The sequence below is a fragment of the Silurus meridionalis genome, chromosome 19, assembly GCF_014805685.1.
Source record: "Silurus meridionalis isolate SWU-2019-XX chromosome 19, ASM1480568v1, whole genome shotgun sequence".
Lineage (NCBI taxonomy): Eukaryota > Metazoa > Chordata > Actinopteri > Siluriformes > Siluridae > Silurus > Silurus meridionalis.
Window position 1 is genome coordinate 18,601,773 of NC_060902.1, and position 20,000 is coordinate 18,621,772.

The following is a 20,000-nucleotide window of genomic DNA, read 5'->3' on the forward strand; positions in this document are numbered from 1 at the left end:
TCTGAAGCGTTCCTCAGCTTCTTTGTGAAGACCGTTGGACATTTTGCCAATCACATCAAGCGCTCAGGAGTAAACAAGCAGCTGAGAACGTTCCAGAAGAAGAACTTTCTCAAAGCTGTGGAGCCCAAAGAGAACCGTAACTTCGTCAAGCAGTTCGTCCAGACGCAGATGTTTGACCTGTTCATCCAGGAGGAGGAAAAACTCCCCCATCATGAGGGTAAGGACACGCACGCACGCACACACACACACACACACACACACACACGTGCGCACACAGAGGATTATGAGAATGATAAAGGATGGTGTTAATAGTAATTATTCATTATTATTTGTGTGTGTGTGTGTGTGTGTGTGTAGGATTTTTTCATAGGAAAATTGTGGAGTTTCAGCTGAAAAAGAAGGAAAAATCGAAGACTGGAGTAATTAAGGGACTCGTTGTGTAAAAGTGTGTTTTTTAAACTCTTCATTGAAGCGTGAGTGTGTGTGTGTGTGTGTGAGTGAGAGTGAGAGAGAGGATTTAAACAATATAAAATCTGTTTATTTGTCATTCAAAGTTTAAGTACAAACAACATACTGTGTGTGTGTGTGTGTGTGTGTGTGTGTGTGTGTGTGTGTGTGAGAGAGCGAGTGTGTGTGTGTGTGTGTGTGTGTGTGTGTGTGAGATACAGCTGCAAATTTCCTGCACTGTGTGTTCATTAAAAATAAAGTGATATAAAGTAAGAGTGTGTGTGGGTGGTGATCAGATGACACAGGAGATGTACAGGATGTTGTGGTTTAGAGATCTCCAGCTCTGATACACGACCAGGAGGCGAAGAATCGTTCACTTCCTTCATACATGATAACGAATGCTAATATGGCTAAGGAGCGTACAGCTAACATATAGAGAACATTTCTGCGTGTATCTCACACACGCACACGCACACACACACACACACACACACAGAGTATAGTGGCGTGAAGGGGAAGTGTACGGGAGCAGTTGTAATTAAATCAGTGTGTTTGTAAGAGGGGCAGGACCACCAGGGGAGAAACAGGAGAAACAGAACCATGCCAGGAGAAGCACATCTCCATCTGCTGCTCCTCACAAAGCTCCTGCTGGACACATTAGATTTATAAAAATGTGTGTGTGTGTGTGTGTGTGTTAAATGGATCCAGCCAGTAAGGGGGAAGTCTCTCCAGAGGTCCATGTGGATCCAAAATGGGAGGGGTCATGCAAATTACTGCTCTGAAGGTCCGCCTCCGCTCTCAGGTTTATCTTCTGTAGTCACACACATTGAAGACAAAATTAAAAACAGGGTGTGTGTGTGTGTGTGTGTGTGTGTTCGTGTGTGTTCATACCTGAAAGTCTCTGATGTAGGTGAGGAAGAAGCTAATAAAGGAAAAAGCCAGAGACCATTCAGAGACTGTGCTCACTGTGTGAGCTGCATAACCCTGCGACACACACACACACACACACACACACACACACACACACACTAAGATACTACAGTACAGATAACTCCATATATTCTCACATATTTGCATGAAGTGAGACATTAAACCCAGCTCATTGTTTTATTCTATTCCTCTGCTGCTGTGGACAGAATTACAGGGTCATTTTACATACACACACACACACACACACACACACACACACACTTACAGGTTCTCCAGGGTTCCAGTGAAGTTTTTTGTGCACCTCTATTCCTGGCAAGCTGCTGTACAGAATCACTGAGGATACAAACACTGACGCACTGTCAAGGAGAACAAACTCATACTACAGACGCTGATCCCACACACATTATACACATACACACACACACACACACACAAACACATATTACACACATTACACACAAACACTATACACACATTACACACACACACACACACTACATACACACATTACACACACACTATACACAAACACTACACACATTATACACACACACACTACATACACACAAACACATTACACACACAAACACTATACACACACATTATACACACAAACACTATACACAAATACACACTCACACATTACACAGTGATGGTAGTGATGGTGATGAAGAGTGAGTGTAGTGGTAGTGATGAAGAGTGAGTGTAGTGATGGTGATGATGAGTGAGTGTAGTGGTAGTGATGGTGATGGTGAGTGAGTGTAGTGATGAGTGAGTGTAGTGATGAGTGAGTGTAGTGATGAGTGAGTGTAGTGATGGTGATGAGTGAGTAGTGATGGTGATGAGTGAGTGTAGTGATGGTGATGAGTGATGTAGTGATGGTGAGTGAGTGTGGTGATGGTGAGTGTAGTGATGGTGATGATGAGTGAGTGTGGTGATGGTGAAGAGTGAGTGTAGTGGTAGTGATGGTGATTATGAGTGAGTGTGGTGATGGTGATGAGGAGTGTAGTGGTAGTGATGGTGATGAGTGAGTGTGGCGGTAGTGATGGTGATGATTGAGTGTAGTGATGGTGATGGTGATGATGATTGAGTGTAGTGATGGTGATGATGAGTGAGTGTAGTGATGGTGAGTGAGTGTAGCGGTAGTGATGGTGATGAGTGAGTGTAGTGATGGTGATGATGAGTGAGTGTAGTGATGGTGATGGTGAGTAAATGTAGTGATGGTAATGGTGAGTGAGTGTAGCGGTAGTGATGGTGATGAGTGAGTGTAGCGGTAGTGATGGTGATGATTGAATGTAGTGGTAGTGATGGTGATGATGAGTGAGTGTAGTGATGGTGATGGTGAGTGAGTGTAGTGGTAGTGATGGTGATGAGTGAGTGTAGCGTAGTGATGGTGATGATTGAGTGTAGTGGTAGTGATGGTGATGAGTGAGTGTAGTGGTAGTGATGGTGATGATGAGTGAGTGTAGTGGTAGTGATGGTGAGTGAGTGTAGTGGTAGTGATGGTGATGATGAGTGAGTGTAGTGGTAGTGATGGTGAGTGAGTGTAGTGGTGGTGATGATGAGTGAGTGTAGTGGTGGTGATGATGAGTGAGTGTAGTGATGGTGATGATGAGTGAGTGTAGTGATGGTGATGATGAGTGAGTGTAGTGATGGTGATGATGAGTGAGGGTAGTGATGGTGATGAGTGAGTGTGGTGGTAGTGATGGTGATGATGATGAGTGTAGTGATAGTGATGGTGATGAGTGAGTGATGGTGATGATGAGTGAGTGTAGTGATGGTGATGATGAGTGAGTGTAGTGATGGTGATGATGAGTGAGGGTAGTGATGGTGATGAGTGAGTGAGGTAGTGATGGTGATGGTGATGAGTGAGTGTAGTGATGGTGATGATGAGTGAGTGTAGTGATGGTGATGATGAGTGAGTGTGGTGGTAGTGATGGTGATGATGAGTGAGTGTGGTGATGGTGATGGTGAGTGAGTGTAGCGGTAGTGATGGTGATGAGTGAGTGTGGTGGTAGTGATGGTGATGATTGAGTGTAGTGGTAGTGATGGTGATGATGATTGAGTGTAGCGGTAGTGATGGTGATGATGATTGAGTGTAGTGATGGTGATGATGAGTGAGTAGTGATGGTGATGATTGAGTGTAGCAGTAGTGATGGTGATGGTGAAGAGTAAGTGGTAGAGATGGTGAAGAGTGGGTGTAATGGTAGTGATGGTGATGGAGATAATAATTAAGAGTAATAGTAGGGATGATGATGATAGTAGTGATGGTGATGATGAAGATTGAGGATACTGCTGATGATGCTGCTGAAGGTCCACAAGCTGAGGATGAGTCGAACCCAGAAGACTGGTTTGGTGTGTATGTGCGGCTGCATGCGGTACGAGACGAGTGTGTGTGTGAGGATATAGAGTGCTCCCACACCGAACGTCAGCACGGCTCCCACCAGGTGCATCGAGAACAACGTTGTCTTCTGCAGAGAGAGAGAGAGAGAGAATTCAGTCATACATACGTGTGTGCATGTGTGTGTGTCTGTGTGTGTACTGTACCTGGAAGTTTGCCACCACACACATGCCAAAGGAACTGATGCATCCGAGCACAAATCCCAGAGTGTTTAGCTTCAGCAGCTTCTTTTCTCCCTGAGCAGTGAGAGCTTCCACCTGCTTATAACGCACATACATAGTGGCAATGCCTACACACACACACACACACACACACACACACACACACACACAGGCTAAAAGTGATCAGAAGGAATCAGTAATGAAGAATAAGACGGAGATAAAAATCATTAAATATTTGAAGAACGAAATGTTCAGTTTTTTACCCAAAAATGCTGAGACACTGAGCATGATCCCAAACACACACCTCTCAGGGGGAACTGTTCCTGTGTCACTGCATCTCACACAGATACACATACACACATCAGGACATTGTGAAGGGTGTAAAGTGTGGGTGTGGGGTGCAGAGTGTGCGGGGCGCAAAGTACGGCACAGAGTGAGATCTCTCCTCAGGTACTACACGTGCGTGAGCTACTGCAAAACTCCACCAGTAACACCACCGAGATTTACGAGATTCAGCCTTTTCTTAAATTAACATTATTAAATCCAAATACTGTTCCACCAGGATTGATGATCATCTGGAATTCTGCTTGAGGCTCAGAAGCAGAAGCTACTGTCCAGAACGCACAACCCTGACTGTCCAGACTGTCCAGACCGCACAACCCTGACTGTCCAGACCCCACAACCCTGACTGTCCAGACCCCACAACCCTGACTGTCCAGACCCCACAACCCTGACTGTCCAGACTGTCCAGACCGCACAACCCTGACTGTCCAGACCCCACAACCCTGACTGTCCAGACTGTCCAGACCGCACAACCCTGACTGTCCAGACTGTCCAGACCGCACAACCCTGACTGTCCAGACTGTCCAGACCGCACAACCCCTGACTGTCCAGACCGCACAACCCTGACTGTCCAGACCGCACAACCCTGACTGTCCAGACCGCACAACCCTGACTGTCCAGACTACACAACCCTGACTGTACAGACTACACAACCCTGACTGTCCCTATTCAGTGTTAATCATCAGAGTAATGTAGTGACCTCTAATGTACTGAATTGTATTGTGTCATAAGGGTTCATGCAGTTAAGCAAAGTACAAAAATATAAACTATATATATAAAGTATACTCAGTGTATTTATAAACATGTTATATATATATATATGCATGTTGTAATGTAGGTAGATCATTTTCACTTTTTAAAAATAACTCCCAAGATGAAGTGTGTGCACCGTAAGCATCTCTGGTGTAGTGTAGAAACTGCAGGACCTTCACCTGATGTAGGGGACGAAGGGGTCGACGTGCCGCAGCTCCACCGCTGTGATGTAAGCAAACACAAACGTAGCTGCTGTCCATACTACCAGAGACACGGGCAGGATACACAACCCTTCCTGAAACCACCACATCTCCCCCACCCTGCGTGTGAGCACACACACACACACACACACACACACACATATGAGGAGAAAAATATACAGTGTGTAATGAGTGAGATCTGATGGAATCTTCTGAAGCAGTTTGTGTATATGATCCTTTATAGTTATTACTTTTACAGAGGAACACACACACACACACTGCCTCACTTTTGGAGTTCTGACGTGATAATGTGTGTTACACTGTGCCAGTTCTCCTGGTGTTCTTTACACCTGTGTGTGTGTAGCTGCTGATGAACACACACATATAGACATGAGCCTCGCCCTAAAGTCAGTGTGCATGTGACCGAACTCCTTCAAACCCTGAGCTCATGTTGAAGATCATCTACTTTCACATCCTCCTTCACATCATCTGCCTTCAAACATCACAGACTTACCTTTAATCCTACTGCACCCCCCCGGGTGTCTGTCTGTCTGTCTGTCTGTGTGTAGAGGGGTGTGTGTCTGTCCTCCTGAGTGAGAAAACACACAGTTTAGAGAAGTCTTCTGAAATGGACCTTTGTATGATCACACTTTCACTTCCTCTCTGTGCTCATATGAGAGACTTACAGTTATTCAAATCAACTCAAATCACACACACTTTTACCTGCTTTTAATTAACCTCTGTCAACTCATGACGCAGCTTCCAGTCTGTCTGTCGGTCTGTCCTTTATTCCACACTGTACCGATCCTGTGTCACACACGCTCACACTGTTCTACTGTGTTTACTTTCACCGCTACTCCTTTCACTTCCTGTTCTGGGTCACGGGACGCGGTAATGTCACACTCAGACCCGGATGTTCCGTTATAATATAATGTCAGTGCCGTGGTTCACCTAAATTAGTGAAAGAATGATGTGAAATACTTTAAATATATTACCTTTACATCTCTCAGATGGAGTAAAGAAACAACCAGAGGATTTTACAGAGGAACACACACACACACACACACACACACACACACACACACAGTCTTCTTCTTCTTTCGGCTGCTCCCATTAGGGGCGCCACAGCAGATCATCCGTCTCCATCCCCTGTCCTCTACATCTGCCTCTTTCACACCAACTACCAGCATGTCTTCCCTCACCACATCCATAAACCTCCTCCTTGTTCTTCCTCTTTTCCTCCTTCCTGGTGTCTCCATCCTCAGCATTCTTCTACCAATATAATTCATGTTCCTCCTCTGCACATGTCCAAACCATCTCAATCTCACCTCCCTCACCTTGTCTCCAAAACGTCCTACATGTGCTGTCCCTCTAATAAACTCATTTCTAATCCTGTCCATCGTCGTCACTCCCAACGAACATCTCAACATCTTTAGCTCTGCTACCTCCAGCTCCACCTCCTGTCTTTTACTGGTAATGGTAATAATTATTCTTTCAACCTTTGACCAGGTCACAGTAACGTTTAAATCTTTACCAAGCAGTTATTAGCCGCAGCTGTGGCCATGCTAACGCTAATAGCATCCCTGTGATGATACTGATGATACTATCTAATTCTAATGTATTATTTATACCGTGTCTCAGACAAGAGCTGAGGGGAAACTCATCATCTTTTCTGAGGAACCATGTCTCTGAGAAACTGTATTTCATCATCATCATCATCCACCAGACACACTGAGGAGAACATCACCACAGGTAATCATCATCATCATCCACCAGACACACTGAGGAGAACATCACCACAGGTAATCATCATCATCATCCACCAGACACACTGAGGAGAACATCACCACAGGTAATCATCATCATCATCCACCAGACACACTGAGGAGAACATCACCACAGGTAATCATCATCATCATCCACCAGACACACTGAGGAGAACATCACCACAGGTAATCATCATGATCATCATTCTCATAATTACACACCACTGATCTGTGTAGCTAATGCTTAATAACTTTAAATGATCTCTGGGACAGTGTAGTTACATCTCCAGCACAAACCCCTTCAGGACTCCAGTGCTCACTTCTCATCCGGGTTCCACAGTGGGAGAAGAACATGCAGAGGAACAAAGACCAGGACAAGAAGCACCAGATTCTCTCCTCCACATCTGTCTGACTCATTCTTGATGCAGGTCATGATGCCTCGGTCACATGTCTTACCTCCATCCACTACCTTCTTAAAGGAGCTCCGCTCACACGACTTACCTCCATCCGCTACCTTCTTAAAGGAGCTCCGGTCACACGACTTACCTCCATCCGCTACCTTCTTAAAGGAGCTCGGTCACATGACTCACCTCCATCTGCTACCTTCTTAAAGGAGCTCCGGTCACACGACTTACCTCCATCCGCTACCTTCTTAAAGGAGCTCCGGTCACACGACTTACCTCCATCCGCTACCTTCTTAAAGGAGCTCCGGTCACATGACTCACCTCCATCTGCTACCTTCTTAAAGGAGCTCCGGTCACACGACTTACCTCCATCCACTACCTTCTTAAAGGAGCTCCGGTCACGACTTACCTCCATCCACTACCTTCTTAAAGGAGCTCCGGTCACATGACTCACCTCCATCTGCTACCTTCTTAAAGGAGCTCCGGTCACACGACTTACCTCCATCCGCTACCTTCTTAAAGGAGCTCCGGTCACATGACTCACCTCCATCTGCTACCTTCTTAAAGGAGCTCCGGTCACACGACTTACCTCCATCCACTACCTTCTTAAAGGAGCTCCGGTCACACGACTTACCTCCATCCACTACCTTCTTAAAGGAGCTCCGGTCACACGTCTTACCTCCATCCACTACCTTCTTAAAGGAGCTCCGGTCACTAACACATAATACATTACTGCTAAATTCAAACCCCCCGAGAGAGAAAAACGAACAAACAACACCACAGTGATTCACGTTTATTATTAGATTTAGAAAATACCAGTTTTTATGTTCGTATTATTTTATGTTGTTGTATTTATTCACCACACATTAAAGACCAGTCCGTGACGTCTGACATTAAACTGGTCCATGGCGCAAAAAAAGGTTGGGGACCACCGGTGTACTACACACACACACACACACACACACACACACACACACACACACACAGCTGGGCAATGTGCAGAGACGTATTGTGGTGGTTAAGGCTGTAGTGGTGTTTGATGGTGTTGATTTGTTTTCAGTCTCTGTTCCAGCATCAGCAGGTGTTGTTTCAGCAGATGAGAGCTTCACAAAGTGAGAAACTGAAGGTGCTCAAGGAGATGGTGGATCACTACATCATGGTAAAAACACACGTTCTGTTCAGTTGCATGTGCAGAACTCCTGCATTAGTGCAGTTTACACTTCCATTTTATGTGCGTCTGAAACCAAAGCCACTTTTACATCACAAATAACTTGTTAATTAAATGTGTATTCGATAAATAACTGATTCTTCTAAAAAAGAAAAATACATTAAAAGGTTTATATAATAAAGTGATACATTTCTAAATGTTGCTCTAAATCCTGAGCACAGCTGCACAAGATCCTGATGACCAGAGTAAGTGAGATGATCCAGAGGGTGTGATGATGGTCACGGTGGTGTGTGTGTCACTGTGCTGCTCTCAGCCAATCGAAAGTTTGGATACTGTGCGTGCGTGTGTGTGTGTGTGTGCGCGCGTGTGTTCCTTCACACGCAAGTTCAGGGCTACAAACCTACTCCTTTATTTTCTCAAATCTTCACTGTGGTTCACTAAATGTATAGAGTATTAATAAATACATTCACATCATTGTGTGCGCGTGTGAGAGATTAAGTACATTTACAACTTACATATTAATTTTAAATGTCGTTTATTAATTGTATTTTACATATTGAGGCAGACTGAATACCCCCACCCCCGTATATTTATAAACAAATACTCGAACACAGTGTGATTTCAGGCAAAGAATGCAAAAAGGTAAAATAACAAAACAACTGTAGCTGGCATGTGTGTGTGTGTGTGTGTGTGTGTGTCCTGGAGGTCATTGATGAATGTTAAACATGTCCAAATCAGTGTATTAGAGTGGAATGAGAAGGAGAGATTACATTAAATACAGGATTAAAATAAATGTTGAGTGAATAAAGATAAACCTTAAGAGACGGGCGTGCGTAGAGTAAAGGGGCACGGAGACGAGCGTGCGTGGAGTAAAGGGGCGCGGAGACGGGCGTGCGTGGAGTAAAGGGGCGGGAGTAAAGGAGGGGCGGGAGTAAAGGGGCGCGGAGACGGGCGTGCGTGGAGTAAAGGGGCGCGGAGACGGGCGTGCGTGGAGTAAAGGGGCGCGGAGACGGGCGTGCGTGGAGTAAAGGCGCGGAGGCAGGCGTGCGTGGAGTAAAGGAGGCGCGAGAGGCAGGCGTGCGTGGAGTAAAGGCGCGAGAGGCAGGCGTGCGTGAAGTAAAGGCGCGAGAGGCAGGCGTGCGGGGAGTAAGGAGGGGCGGAGTAAAGGGGCGGAGACGGCGTGCGGGGAGTAAAGGGGCGCGGAGGCAGGCGTGCGGGGAGTAAAGGGGCGGAGGCAGGCGTGCGGGGAGTAAAGGGGGCGCGGAGGCAGGCGTGCGGGGAGCAAAGGGGGCGCGGAGGCAGGCGTGCGGGGAGTAAAGGAGGCGGAGGCAGGCGTGCGGAGTAAAGGAGGCGCGGAGGCAGGCGTGCGGGGAGTAAAGGGGGCGGAGTAAAGGCGGAGGCAGGCGTGCGGGGAGTAAGGAGGGGCGGAGACGGGCGCAAGGGGAGTAAAGGAGGGGCGGGAGTAAAGGAGGCGCGAGAGGCAGGCGTGCGGGGAGTAAAGGAGGCGTGGAGTAAGGAGGGGCGGAGGCAGGCGTGCAGGGAGTAAAGGAGGCGCGGAGTAAAGGAGGCGCGGAGGCAGGCGTGCGGGGAGTAAAGGAGGCGTGGAGTAAAGGCGCGGGGAGTAAAGGAGGCGCGGAGACGGGCGCGGGAGTAAAGGCGGGGAGTAAAGGAGGGGCGGGAGTAAAGGAGGCGTGGAGTAAGGAGGGGCGGAGACGGGCGCAAGGGGAGTAAAGGAGGCGTGGAGTAAAGGAGGGGCGGAGGCAGGCGTGGGGAGTAAAGGGGGCGCGGAGACGGGCGCGGGAGTAAAGGAGGCGGGAGTAAGGAGGCGGAGGCAGGCGTGCGGGGAGTAAAGGGGCGGAGGCAGGCGTGCGGGGAGTAAAGGAGGGTGTGGAGACTAAAGTCTGAGTTCAAGTTCTCACACACAGAGAACTACAGAATATTAGATATTTATACAGAATAAAATAAATGTGCAATCTGATGTTAAATGAACAGACGTGTAGAAGCAGCTGATGTTCCGTACGACTCGATTCCTAATGCTTTACCTTTAAATCATGTGTGATATACAGGAGCAAATACACCAATACTGAGAACATGGGGTGGGGCTGAGGGGCCATGGTCAGAGTAATACCATGTAGCACAATACTGTAGTGTGTGTTTGTGTGTCAGATAGTTTTAGCAACCTGAAAGCTAAAGATGAATTAATTTGAGATGAATCGAGTTTACTTTTAGAACGTCTTTCTTTCCTTTTTTATTTTAAAACTAAAGATTCTAAACTCTAACAGATACATGAGTTTTAGCACCTGTTATTACACACACACACACACACACACACACACACACACACAGTATTAGCTTTTACTTTTAGCACAGAATAATTTAAATAAAGTGTCCATAAACTTATGATCATGTCTTTTATAAATCAGTGGAGCAGGTTCATCCTCAGGCATGCTGACTGTTTCTCTCACACACACACACACACACACACACACACACACACATCGTTTCACTGAGTTGCTACCGGTTTAATTTTGAAGATGAAGATACGAAGGTGTGAGGCGATCTGGTGACACACACTCACACAGTAACGCACCAGATCAAGCAGTGATAGCGCCTGTAAAACACACACACACACACACACATTTTATTAAGCAGTGCATACAATAATTCATACTGTTCCAGGTGTTATAAAGACTGTGTGTGTGTGTGTGTCTTTGTATGTGTGCGTATGTGCGAGTGTGTGTATATGTGTGCACGCGTGTGTGTGTGTGTGTCCTCACCAGTGCAATCCAAAGCACCACGTACTCATCTATAAAACTGTTGAAATACTGATTAAGAAACAAAAGTCCAGGACCCAAAAACGCCACGTCGTGGAGATGCATTTCACTTTTAGTCATGTGTGCAACCTGTACACACACACACACACACACACACACAGATATTCAGAACACACAGACTGTTCAGAGTGGACTAGTATTCTGTGTGTGTGTGTGTGTGTGTGTGTGTGTGTGTGTGTGAGTGAGAGAGAGAGAACACTCACTACTAGTTTGTTGGTGATTTTAGCAGAGACGAAGCCGAAGGTGAGGATGTACACACAGGGGTGTCTCTCAAACAGCTTGATGGCTGACTTTTTATAGATCATCATCGCCAGCAGTATAACAGAGCCAATGTGCAGGACTGGAGATAAAACACTTGTCCCCTGAGAGAGAGAGAGACACACACACACAAACTTTCTGATATTGTTCAGGATTCACTGTAACATATAGACACACTCCGTGTGTGTGTGTGTGTGTGTGTGTGTGTGTGTGTGTGAGTGTGAGTGTGAGAGAGAGACTCACTGCGATGGTGGATCCATTTTTTCCGACTCCTCCTGTGAAAATGACTTTAAAATAATTAGTGCAGCAGATCACTGCACCAACAAACGTACACAACGCTGGGATAATCTTCATCTGGATGTTTAATACGGGGATCTGGCAAACCAGAGAACATGTTCACACACACACACACACACACACACACACACACACACACACACACACACACAGTCATTTTATTAGTGAGGTTATGTATATGACAAATGCCACAAAAGCACCGTATGTGAAGCAGAAGGTAATTATAATGTGCAGGAGAGTTAGTGAGAGTTATTACTGACACTGATGTGTGTGTGTGTGTGTGTGTGTGTGTGAGAGAGAGAATTACCAGAGCCTGCCAGAAAGCAGATCCACCCACTGCAGCCAGCAAATACATCATCATCATGAAGATCTGCACCTCCGTCACATCAATACTGAGACACACACAGGGGACAAAGGTGTGGAGTGAGGGATGGGGGGTGGAGTGAAGGGGGGGGGGGGTTGTGTTTACTGTTTACTGTACATTAGCATACCTTGTATCCATAAACATACCCTGTATATACAATTTTTCCTATATCTTTATATATGTTTTCATAGTTTATTGTCTTTATTTCTTTTCTTTCTTTTTTCTATGTTTTATTTCTTCTCCTCAACCCAGCCATTATGGATGCACAAGCCAGTGCACTCTTAGTGCCGGTCCCAAGCCCGGGTAAATGGGGAGGGTTGCGTTAGGAAGGGCATCCAGCGTAAAACATGTGCCAAATCAAATATGCGGATCACAAATGAGAATTTCATACCGGATCGGTCGAGGCCCGGGTTAACAACGACCGCCACAGGTATCGTTAGCCGACAGGGTACCGGTGGAAATTGGGCTACTGTTGGCGAAGGAGGAGAAGGAGAGGAGGAAGGCGTCTACAGAGGCGGCAGGAAAGGAGCAGTGTAGGAGAGTGGAGGTTCGGGTTGGTACTTTAAATGTTGGTACTATGACGGGTAAAGGGAGAGATAGCTGATATGATGGAGGAGAAAGGTAGATATGCTGTGTGTAAAGGGAGTAAGAGCAGGAACATTGGAGGTGGGTTTAAACTGTTTTATCATGGTGTGGATGGAAGAGAAATGGTGTAGGGGTGATTCTGAAGGAAGAGTACAGTAAGAGTGTAGTGGAGGTGAAGAGAGTTTCTGATAGGGTGATGATCGTGAAGGTGGAAGTTGAAGGGATGATGATAAATGTCATCAGTGCCTATGCTCCACAAGTTGGCTGTGAGATGGAGGAGAAGGAAAGATTCTGGAGTGAATTAGATGAAGTGGTAGATGGTGTACCTAGGAAAGAACGATTGGTGATTGGGGCAGACTTTAATGGGCATGTAGGTGAAGGAACAGAGGTGATGAGGAGGTGATGGGTAGGTATGGTTTTAAGGAGAGGAATGTGGAAGGGCAGATGGTGGTAGATTTTGCTAAAAGGATGGAAATGGCAGTGGTGAACACTTATTTTAAGAAGAAGGAGGATCATAGGGTGACGTATAAGAGTGGAGGAAGGTGCACACAGGTGGACTATGTGCTATGCAGGAGATGCAACCTGAAGGAGATTGGAGACTGTAAGGTGTTGGCAGGGGACAGTGTAGCTAGACAGCATCGGATGGTGGTCTGTAGGATGGTTTTGGAGGTGAAGAAGAAGAGGAGGAGAGTGAGGACTGAAAGAAGAATAAGATGGTGGAAACTGAAGGAGGAAGAGTGTAGTGTGAGGTTCAGGGAAGAGGTCAGACAGGGGTTCGGTGGTGGTGAAGAGGTGCGGATGATTGGGCAACTACTGCAGGAGTGATGAGGGAGGCAGCTAGAAAAGTACTTGGTGTGACATCTGGAAATAGAAAGCAAGACAAGGAGACGTGGTGGTGGAATGAGGAAGTGCAGGAGAGCATAAGGAGAAAGAGGTTGGCAAAACAGAAGTGGGATAGACAGAGTGATGAGAAAAGTAGGCAGGAGTACAAGGAGATGCGGCAGCAGGTAAGAGGATGTGGCGAAAGCCAAGGAAAAGGCATATGAGGAGCTGTATGAGAGGTTGGACACTAAGGAAGGAGAAAAGGATTTATACCGATTGGCCAGGCAGAGGGACCGAGCTGGGAAGGATGTACTGCAAGTTAGAGCAATAAAGGATGGAGAGGAAATGTGTTGACTAGTGAGGAGAGTGTGTTGAGAAGGTGGAGGGAGTATTTTGAGCAGCTGATGAATGAGGAAAATCAGAGAGAGAGAAGGTTGGATGATGTGGAGTTGGTGAAGCAGGATGTAGATAGGATTAGTAAGGAGGAAGTGAGAGCAGCGATTAAGAGGATGAAGAGTGGAAAGTCGGTTGGACCAGATGACATACCGGTAGAAGCGTGAGATGTTTAGGAGAGATGGCAGTGGAGTTTTTAACCAGATTGTTTAACAGGATTTTGGAAGGTGAGAAGATGCCTGAGGAATGGAGAAGGAGTGTGCTGGTACCGATCTTTAAGCATAAGGAGATGTGCAGACCTGCAGTAACTACAGGGGAATTAAGTTGATCAGTCACACCATGAAGTTATGGGAAAGAGTAGTGGAAGCCAGGCTGAGAGAAGAGGTGACCATCTGTGAGCAACAGTATGGTTTCATGCCGAGGAAGAGCACCACAGATGCCTTATTTGCTTTGAGGATGTTGATGGAGAAGTATAGAGAAGGACAGAAGGAATTGCATTGTGTATTTGTGGATTTAGAGAAAGCGTCGACAGGGTGCCAAGAGAGGAGTTGTGGTATTGTATGAGGAAGTCAGGTGTGTCAGAGAAGTATGTGAGGGTGGTGCAGGACATGTATGAGGACAGTGTGACAGCAGTGAAGTGTGCAGTAGGAACAACAGACTGGTTCACGGTGAAGGTTGGACTGCATCAAGGATCGGCTCTGAGCCCTTTCCTGTTTGCAGTGGTGATGGACAGGTTGACGGACGAGGTCAGACAGGAGTCTCCCTGGACTATGATGTTTGTGGATGATATTGTGATTTGTGGTGAGAGTAGGGAGCAGGTTGAGAAGAGCCTGGAGAGGTGGAGGTACACGCTGGGGTCAACAGTGCAGAGTAATGGAGAGTGTGTTAGAGAAGTAAAGAAAAGAGTGCAGGCAGGGTGGAGTGGGTGGAGAAGAGTGATAGCAGGAGTGATTTGTGATAGAAGAGTATCTGTGAGAGTGAAAGGGAAAGTTTATAGGACTGTGGTGAGACCTGAGATGTTGTATGGATTAGAGACAGTGGCATTGAGTAAAAGACAGGAGGTGGAGCTGGAGGTAGCAGAGCTGAAGATGTTGAGGTTTTCGTTGGGAGTGACGAGGATGGACAAGATTAGAAATGAGTTTATTAGAGGGACAGCGCATGTAGGATGTTTTGGTGACAAGGTGAGGGAGGTGAGATTGAGATGGTTTGGACATGTGCAGAGGAGGAACATGAATTATATTGGTAGAAGAATGCTGAAGATGGAGCCACCAGGTAGGAGGAAAAGAGGAAGGCCAAGGAGGAGGTTCATGGATGTGGTGAGGGAAGACATGCAGGTAGTTGGTGTGAAAGAGGACAGGGGGGTTTGGAGACGGAGGATCCGCTGTGGCGACCCCTAATAAGAGCAGCCGAAAGAAGAAGAAGAAGATTTCTTCTCCTCATCCTATTCCCTCATTCCGGACATTTCACTGCATGTCGTACCCTGTATGTATGTGTATTTGATTTGATTTGGAGTGAGGGATGGAGAGAGAAATTAGTCAGAGCAGTAACATTATTGTGGCAGTTTTGTAGGTGGGATTAGCAGAGAGCTGATTAGTGTATTGCTGTTAGAGGGTTGTGATTGGCTGTGATTTGTTGTGTGTGTGTGTGTGTGTGTGTGTGTGTGTGTGTGTGTGTGTAAGACACTTACATGCCGAATCGAAGTGTTCCCGAGACGTAGGTTTGCCAGTGAGCACAATAGAACATAAACATTCCAGCGAAGCAGCAGAAAAACATCCAGTCTGGATTCGTCCCCAACTGCACCGCTATACTCGTCCCCAACACCACAAACACTGCACAGAGAAACCGCCTGAGTACACTCACACCCTCAGAGTGTGTGTGTGTGTGTGTGTGTGTGTGAGAAGCGAACTGACTGTACCAGTGGACAGAGAATCACAGCCGTGATCAAACAGCTCTCCTAGTGGTGAAGAGCTGTTAGTGCGCCGGGCCTGTTTCCCATCTATCGCATCCAGAGACTGATACACAAACAGACCCACTGCACACAGCAGGTATGCCCACAGTGGAGCCTGAACACACACACACACACACACACACACATTAAAGTCATTACATTTTTATATTTCTATTTAACACACACACACACACACACACACACACACACACAGTGTAGCTGATGCCTGTGTACCTGTTCAGTGGCAGTGGGACAGTAGTAGACGAGCACGAGTGTGGTGAAGGCGTTGGTGGCGAGGCCGATGATGGTGATGAGGTTGGGAGCGATCCACGGCGGCATGCAGCTCACCAGCCACTCCCAGTAGCACTGCATTATGGGTTCGAGCAGCGATTTCCCCGCGCTGCTGTAACGGTGCTCCTCCAAACGCTTCAGCTGGTGCCGAGTCAGCACCGGGGCTGGGAGCTCCATCAGCCGTCGCAGCACGGGGGGCTCCGGCCCCCCACGGCCCCCCCGCCGCCCACTCATTCCCCCGCCACCTACACACACAGGAAAAACACACCTGCCCTAAGTTTTTATAAAGCACGAAACACACACAAAGTCTTAGAAGTATAGGTGTAAAAAGCTCAGCCTGGCTCTGATTGGCTGCAGCACTGACGTACCTGTTCTTCTGGTTCGGAGGTGCGTAGCACCTGTCACTCACACACACACACACACACACACACACACACACACACAGCACCTGGAGAAGGGAGAAAGAGTCAGAGTTGAGTCTCGAACAGTAAATACATACATGTGACACACACACACACACACACACACACACACAGTGTTCCCAGCAGCATTGTGTGGTGTGTGTGTGTTTCTTTTGAGTGTGTACAGTGCACTCAGTGCTGTACTCAGTAGTGTGATGTGTGAGGGAAGGACAGAGCATGGGACAGGTTATGAGCTGGTGTGTGTGTGTGTGTGTATAGTGTTTTAGAAGATGCCACACATACACACACACACAGAGTGAAAGTGGATGGAGCTCTGAGCCTGTGACAGTGCAGTGTGAAAGCACTGGAGCGCTATCTCTGATCTTGACTCCTGTGTTCTCCATGGTCTCCTACACGGTTCTTCACCCTGTTCCTCTGTTTATGCATGTTAGCCTGAGCTGCTAACCAGGGTAAATGCTTCACTGTTGCTAGCCAGTTTAGCTGAGATGACCTAGCAGTGCCACGTGATCATGTCGTTAACCGACCGTAGCGATTTGGGGTGTGTGTGTGTGTGTGTGTGTGTGTGTGTGTGTCCGCCCGCCCGCCTGCCCGCTGAGAGCAGTGTAGGGCCGTGCGGCGGTACTCACTCAGTCCGTGGGCATTTACTTTGCCCACCGATCCGCCGCAGTGTATCACCTTCTCCCGCTCCGCTAACGCACGTTACACTGACACGCCACTACCTGTCACCACGTCCCCTTCCGCCGAGCTCTTCACGCGCATGCGCACCGCCTGCACCCCAACTCACCCAAGCGCACCGCCTGCACCCCAACAAGCGCATGCGCAATACCCACCATACGCTGCGTGAATCCCTATCGCGATATTTTCGGATCGGATATCGGTGATCTTTACGAAACAACGCAAGTCTCATATGCATACGGAAATCTTCCCACGTGTCTCTAAGACACGCGCGTGCTGTGGAAATCACACACTTAATTTGAACCCAATTTCCGTCCTGGGACAGCGAGATTCGAGGGCGTCACACATGCGCACTGCCTGCGCATAACTCTTCCTTTCTTTCTTTCGTTCTTTCTCTCTCTCTCCCTCTCTCACACACACGTGTTTATAAATGTGCACAGTGCTGCTTTTATTAAATATCGGTCATGTCTGATGGGCTATTTGACGTCACCCCATGAGCAGGAGTTAAAAGTGTGTGTGAAGATGTGAGTGTAATGGGATCCTAATAAACTTTATACACACAAACATGAAAGTGTGTGAGTCGCTTGCCCAATTCCCTCTGAGTAGTTACTTCTCGTTATTGTTTGACCAGTGTGTGTGTGTGTGTGTGTGTGTTAGGTGTTTGTGGGTAGTTTCAGAAGAAGGGAGGAGCATTTGGATGTGTTTTGACTGAAATTCGTCATCTGTGTAGGAATTTCCTTCATTCTCCGTTTCAGCTCCATCCAACAACTTCACACCTTTATACCGCACACAACAGCGCGCGCTCCCGGTTCTGATTAAACACACACACACCTGGAGAGACAAGTCCGGGGACTGCGTGCGCGAGTGTCGCGGTGAAGTTGGTGGAGAAAAAAAAGCATAGCGGGACGTGAGAACTTTAATCTGAGCGCTGAATCCGGTTTCATCAAAACCCGCGTTCACACTCCAACCCTTAATCTACTGCAGGAACCGGATCAGTGTGAGACCTTCACCAAGTTCTACTGATCTACTGACCACGTCATCGCTATTTCTCACATCATCTCCCAAAGACCCCGAGCTCCGAACTCATCCTTCCAGTGAGTATTCATCCACACACACTTCATCTCACACACACACACACACACACACACACACACACACACACACACATATATTTAAAGCTATGAAGCTATAAAGTTATATACAGTTATATACACACACACACACTTCATCTAAACAATCTTTATCTATACACACACTTCACGTCACTTTTTTGACTCATCCCACCTGACTCGTTTACTTGACTCACCTACGCAACTCATCCCAACTGAATCATCAATCTGTCTCATCCTACCTGACTCATCTACCTGACTCACCTATCTGACTCATCTACCTGACTCACCTATCTGACTCATCTACCTAACTCACCTATCTGACTCATCTACCCGACTCACCTATCTGACTCATCTACCCGACTCACCTATCTGACTCATCTACCCGACTCACCATTCCGACTCATCTACCCGACTCACCTATCTGACTCACCTACCCGACTCACCATTCCGACTCATCTACCCGACTCACCTATCTGACTCACCTATCTGACTCACCTATCTTAATCATCTACTTGACTCACCTATCTGACTCATCTACCTGACTCACCTATCTGACTCCTCCAGAGTCACTAAGAGCCCAGAATCATTGACTCGCTCTGAATCACACATACTGTTCTTCTTTCTGCCTTTTATTTTAAACACAGACACAAACACAAACTGCACACACACTCAGCCACACACGTTTTTCCTAGACCTCTGTGTTTTTGGTTAAAGTGTTCTTGCCTCTAAAGTTAGTGCACACGGCCTATGCTGTGTCACACACACACACACACACACACACACACACACACACACACACACACACACACTACTTGTACTTTACACACAAAGCAGGGCTTATTTGCTTGTGTGTGTGTGTGTGTGTGTGTGTGATGGCATTAGTGTATAAGTGATTGTTTAAAGCAGGAAGTGTATTTCATAACTGGAAAAGATGAATGTTTTGTGCAGGTAAATGTGACGTGAGGTTGACTGATGTAAAGATGAATGTGACGTGAGGTTGACTGTGATGTAAAGATGAATGTGACGTGAGGTTGACTGTGATGTAAAGATGAATGTGACGTGAGGTTGACTGTGACGTGAGGTTGACTGGGATGTAGAGATGAATGTGACGTGAGGTTGACTTGGATGTAGAGATGAATGTGACGTGAGGTTGACTGAGATGTAGAGATGAATGACGTGAGGATGAAGGAAGGCAGACACTGGGCTATAAAGTCTGAAATGTCTGAGGGATTTGTTTGGAATTTGCATGCTGGGTGTGGAGCGCTTTTGTGTGGAGATTTCAGCTCTGCCTCTGCCCTCTGATTACTTCCACTTCCTTCTTTCACCTTGGAGTTAATTCCCATTTTCCCTCAATCACAATCACGTGATCTTGAGTGGCGCACACAAACACCTTCACATTCACTGAAATTCCACAGTGGTGGTCTGGA

At 46.9% G+C, this 20,000-nt stretch overlaps 4 protein-coding genes across 12 annotated transcripts in view; 2 read left to right on the top strand and 2 right to left on the bottom strand.

Moving 5' to 3' along the window:
• The window catches only part of dennd2db (DENN/MADD domain containing 2Db), a 13,914-nt gene extending 13,414 nt beyond the window's left edge, over positions 1–500 (top strand). The window contains exons 15-16 of the mRNA XM_046874531.1: positions 1–217; positions 358–500. The exon at positions 1–217 is cut by the window's left edge and continues 26 nt beyond it. Coding sequence (XP_046730487.1) covers positions 1–217; positions 358–443 — 303 coding nt within the window. The 3' untranslated portion in view covers positions 444–500. The remainder of the gene's footprint in view (positions 218–357) is intronic.
• Positions 501–516: 16 nt separating this feature from the next.
• Positions 517–6,345, bottom strand: dram2b (DNA-damage regulated autophagy modulator 2b). 6 transcript variants are annotated; one of them, XM_046875443.1, is made up of 10 exons: positions 5,958–6,202; positions 5,749–5,823; positions 5,214–5,354; positions 4,203–4,270; positions 3,925–4,067; positions 3,671–3,848; positions 1,643–1,725; positions 1,339–1,431; positions 1,121–1,258; positions 517–657 (listed from the first exon to the last, which is right to left on the bottom strand). In XM_046875443.1, exons 3-9 carry the CDS (start codon positions 5,342–5,344, stop codon positions 1,142–1,144), a joined length of 813 nt encoding a protein of 270 aa, XP_046731399.1. In that variant the 5' UTR covers positions 5,345–5,354; positions 5,749–5,823; positions 5,958–6,202; the 3' UTR covers positions 517–657; positions 1,121–1,141. The 6 variants fall into 6 exon arrangements, with proteins under 6 accessions (XP_046731399.1, XP_046731398.1, XP_046731400.1 ...); XM_046875442.1 differs by lacking the exon at positions 517–657 and adding an exon at positions 6,230–6,345 and having other exon boundaries at positions 662–1,258; positions 5,958–6,108; XM_046875444.1 differs by lacking the exon at positions 517–657 and adding an exon at positions 6,230–6,305 and having other exon boundaries at positions 662–1,258; positions 5,958–6,041.
• Positions 6,346–10,790: 4,445 nt separating this feature from the next.
• Positions 10,791–17,563, bottom strand: cept1b (choline/ethanolamine phosphotransferase 1b). 3 transcript variants are annotated; one of them, XM_046875439.1, is made up of 10 exons: positions 17,413–17,559; positions 16,733–16,812; positions 16,308–16,609; positions 16,041–16,188; positions 15,813–15,954; positions 12,269–12,353; positions 11,908–12,039; positions 11,610–11,768; positions 11,350–11,475; positions 10,791–11,183 (listed from the first exon to the last, which is right to left on the bottom strand). In XM_046875439.1, exons 3-10 carry the CDS (start codon positions 16,596–16,598, stop codon positions 11,076–11,078), a joined length of 1,191 nt encoding a protein of 396 aa, XP_046731395.1. In that variant the 5' UTR covers positions 16,599–16,609; positions 16,733–16,812; positions 17,413–17,559; the 3' UTR covers positions 10,791–11,075. The 3 variants fall into 3 exon arrangements, with proteins under 3 accessions (XP_046731395.1, XP_046731396.1, XP_046731397.1); XM_046875440.1 differs by having other exon boundaries at positions 16,308–16,632; XM_046875441.1 differs by lacking the exon at positions 11,350–11,475 and having other exon boundaries at positions 17,413–17,563.
• Positions 17,564–18,195: 632 nt separating this feature from the next.
• stk38b (serine/threonine kinase 38b) overlaps positions 18,196–20,000 on the top strand; it is a 14,580-nt gene continuing 12,775 nt past the window's right edge. The window contains exon 1 of one of the 2 annotated variants that reach the window (XM_046875437.1): positions 18,196–18,555. The gene's annotated coding sequence lies outside the window, so the exon portion shown is untranslated. The remainder of the gene's footprint in view (positions 18,556–20,000) is intronic. The other variant, XM_046875435.1, reaches the window with a different exon arrangement.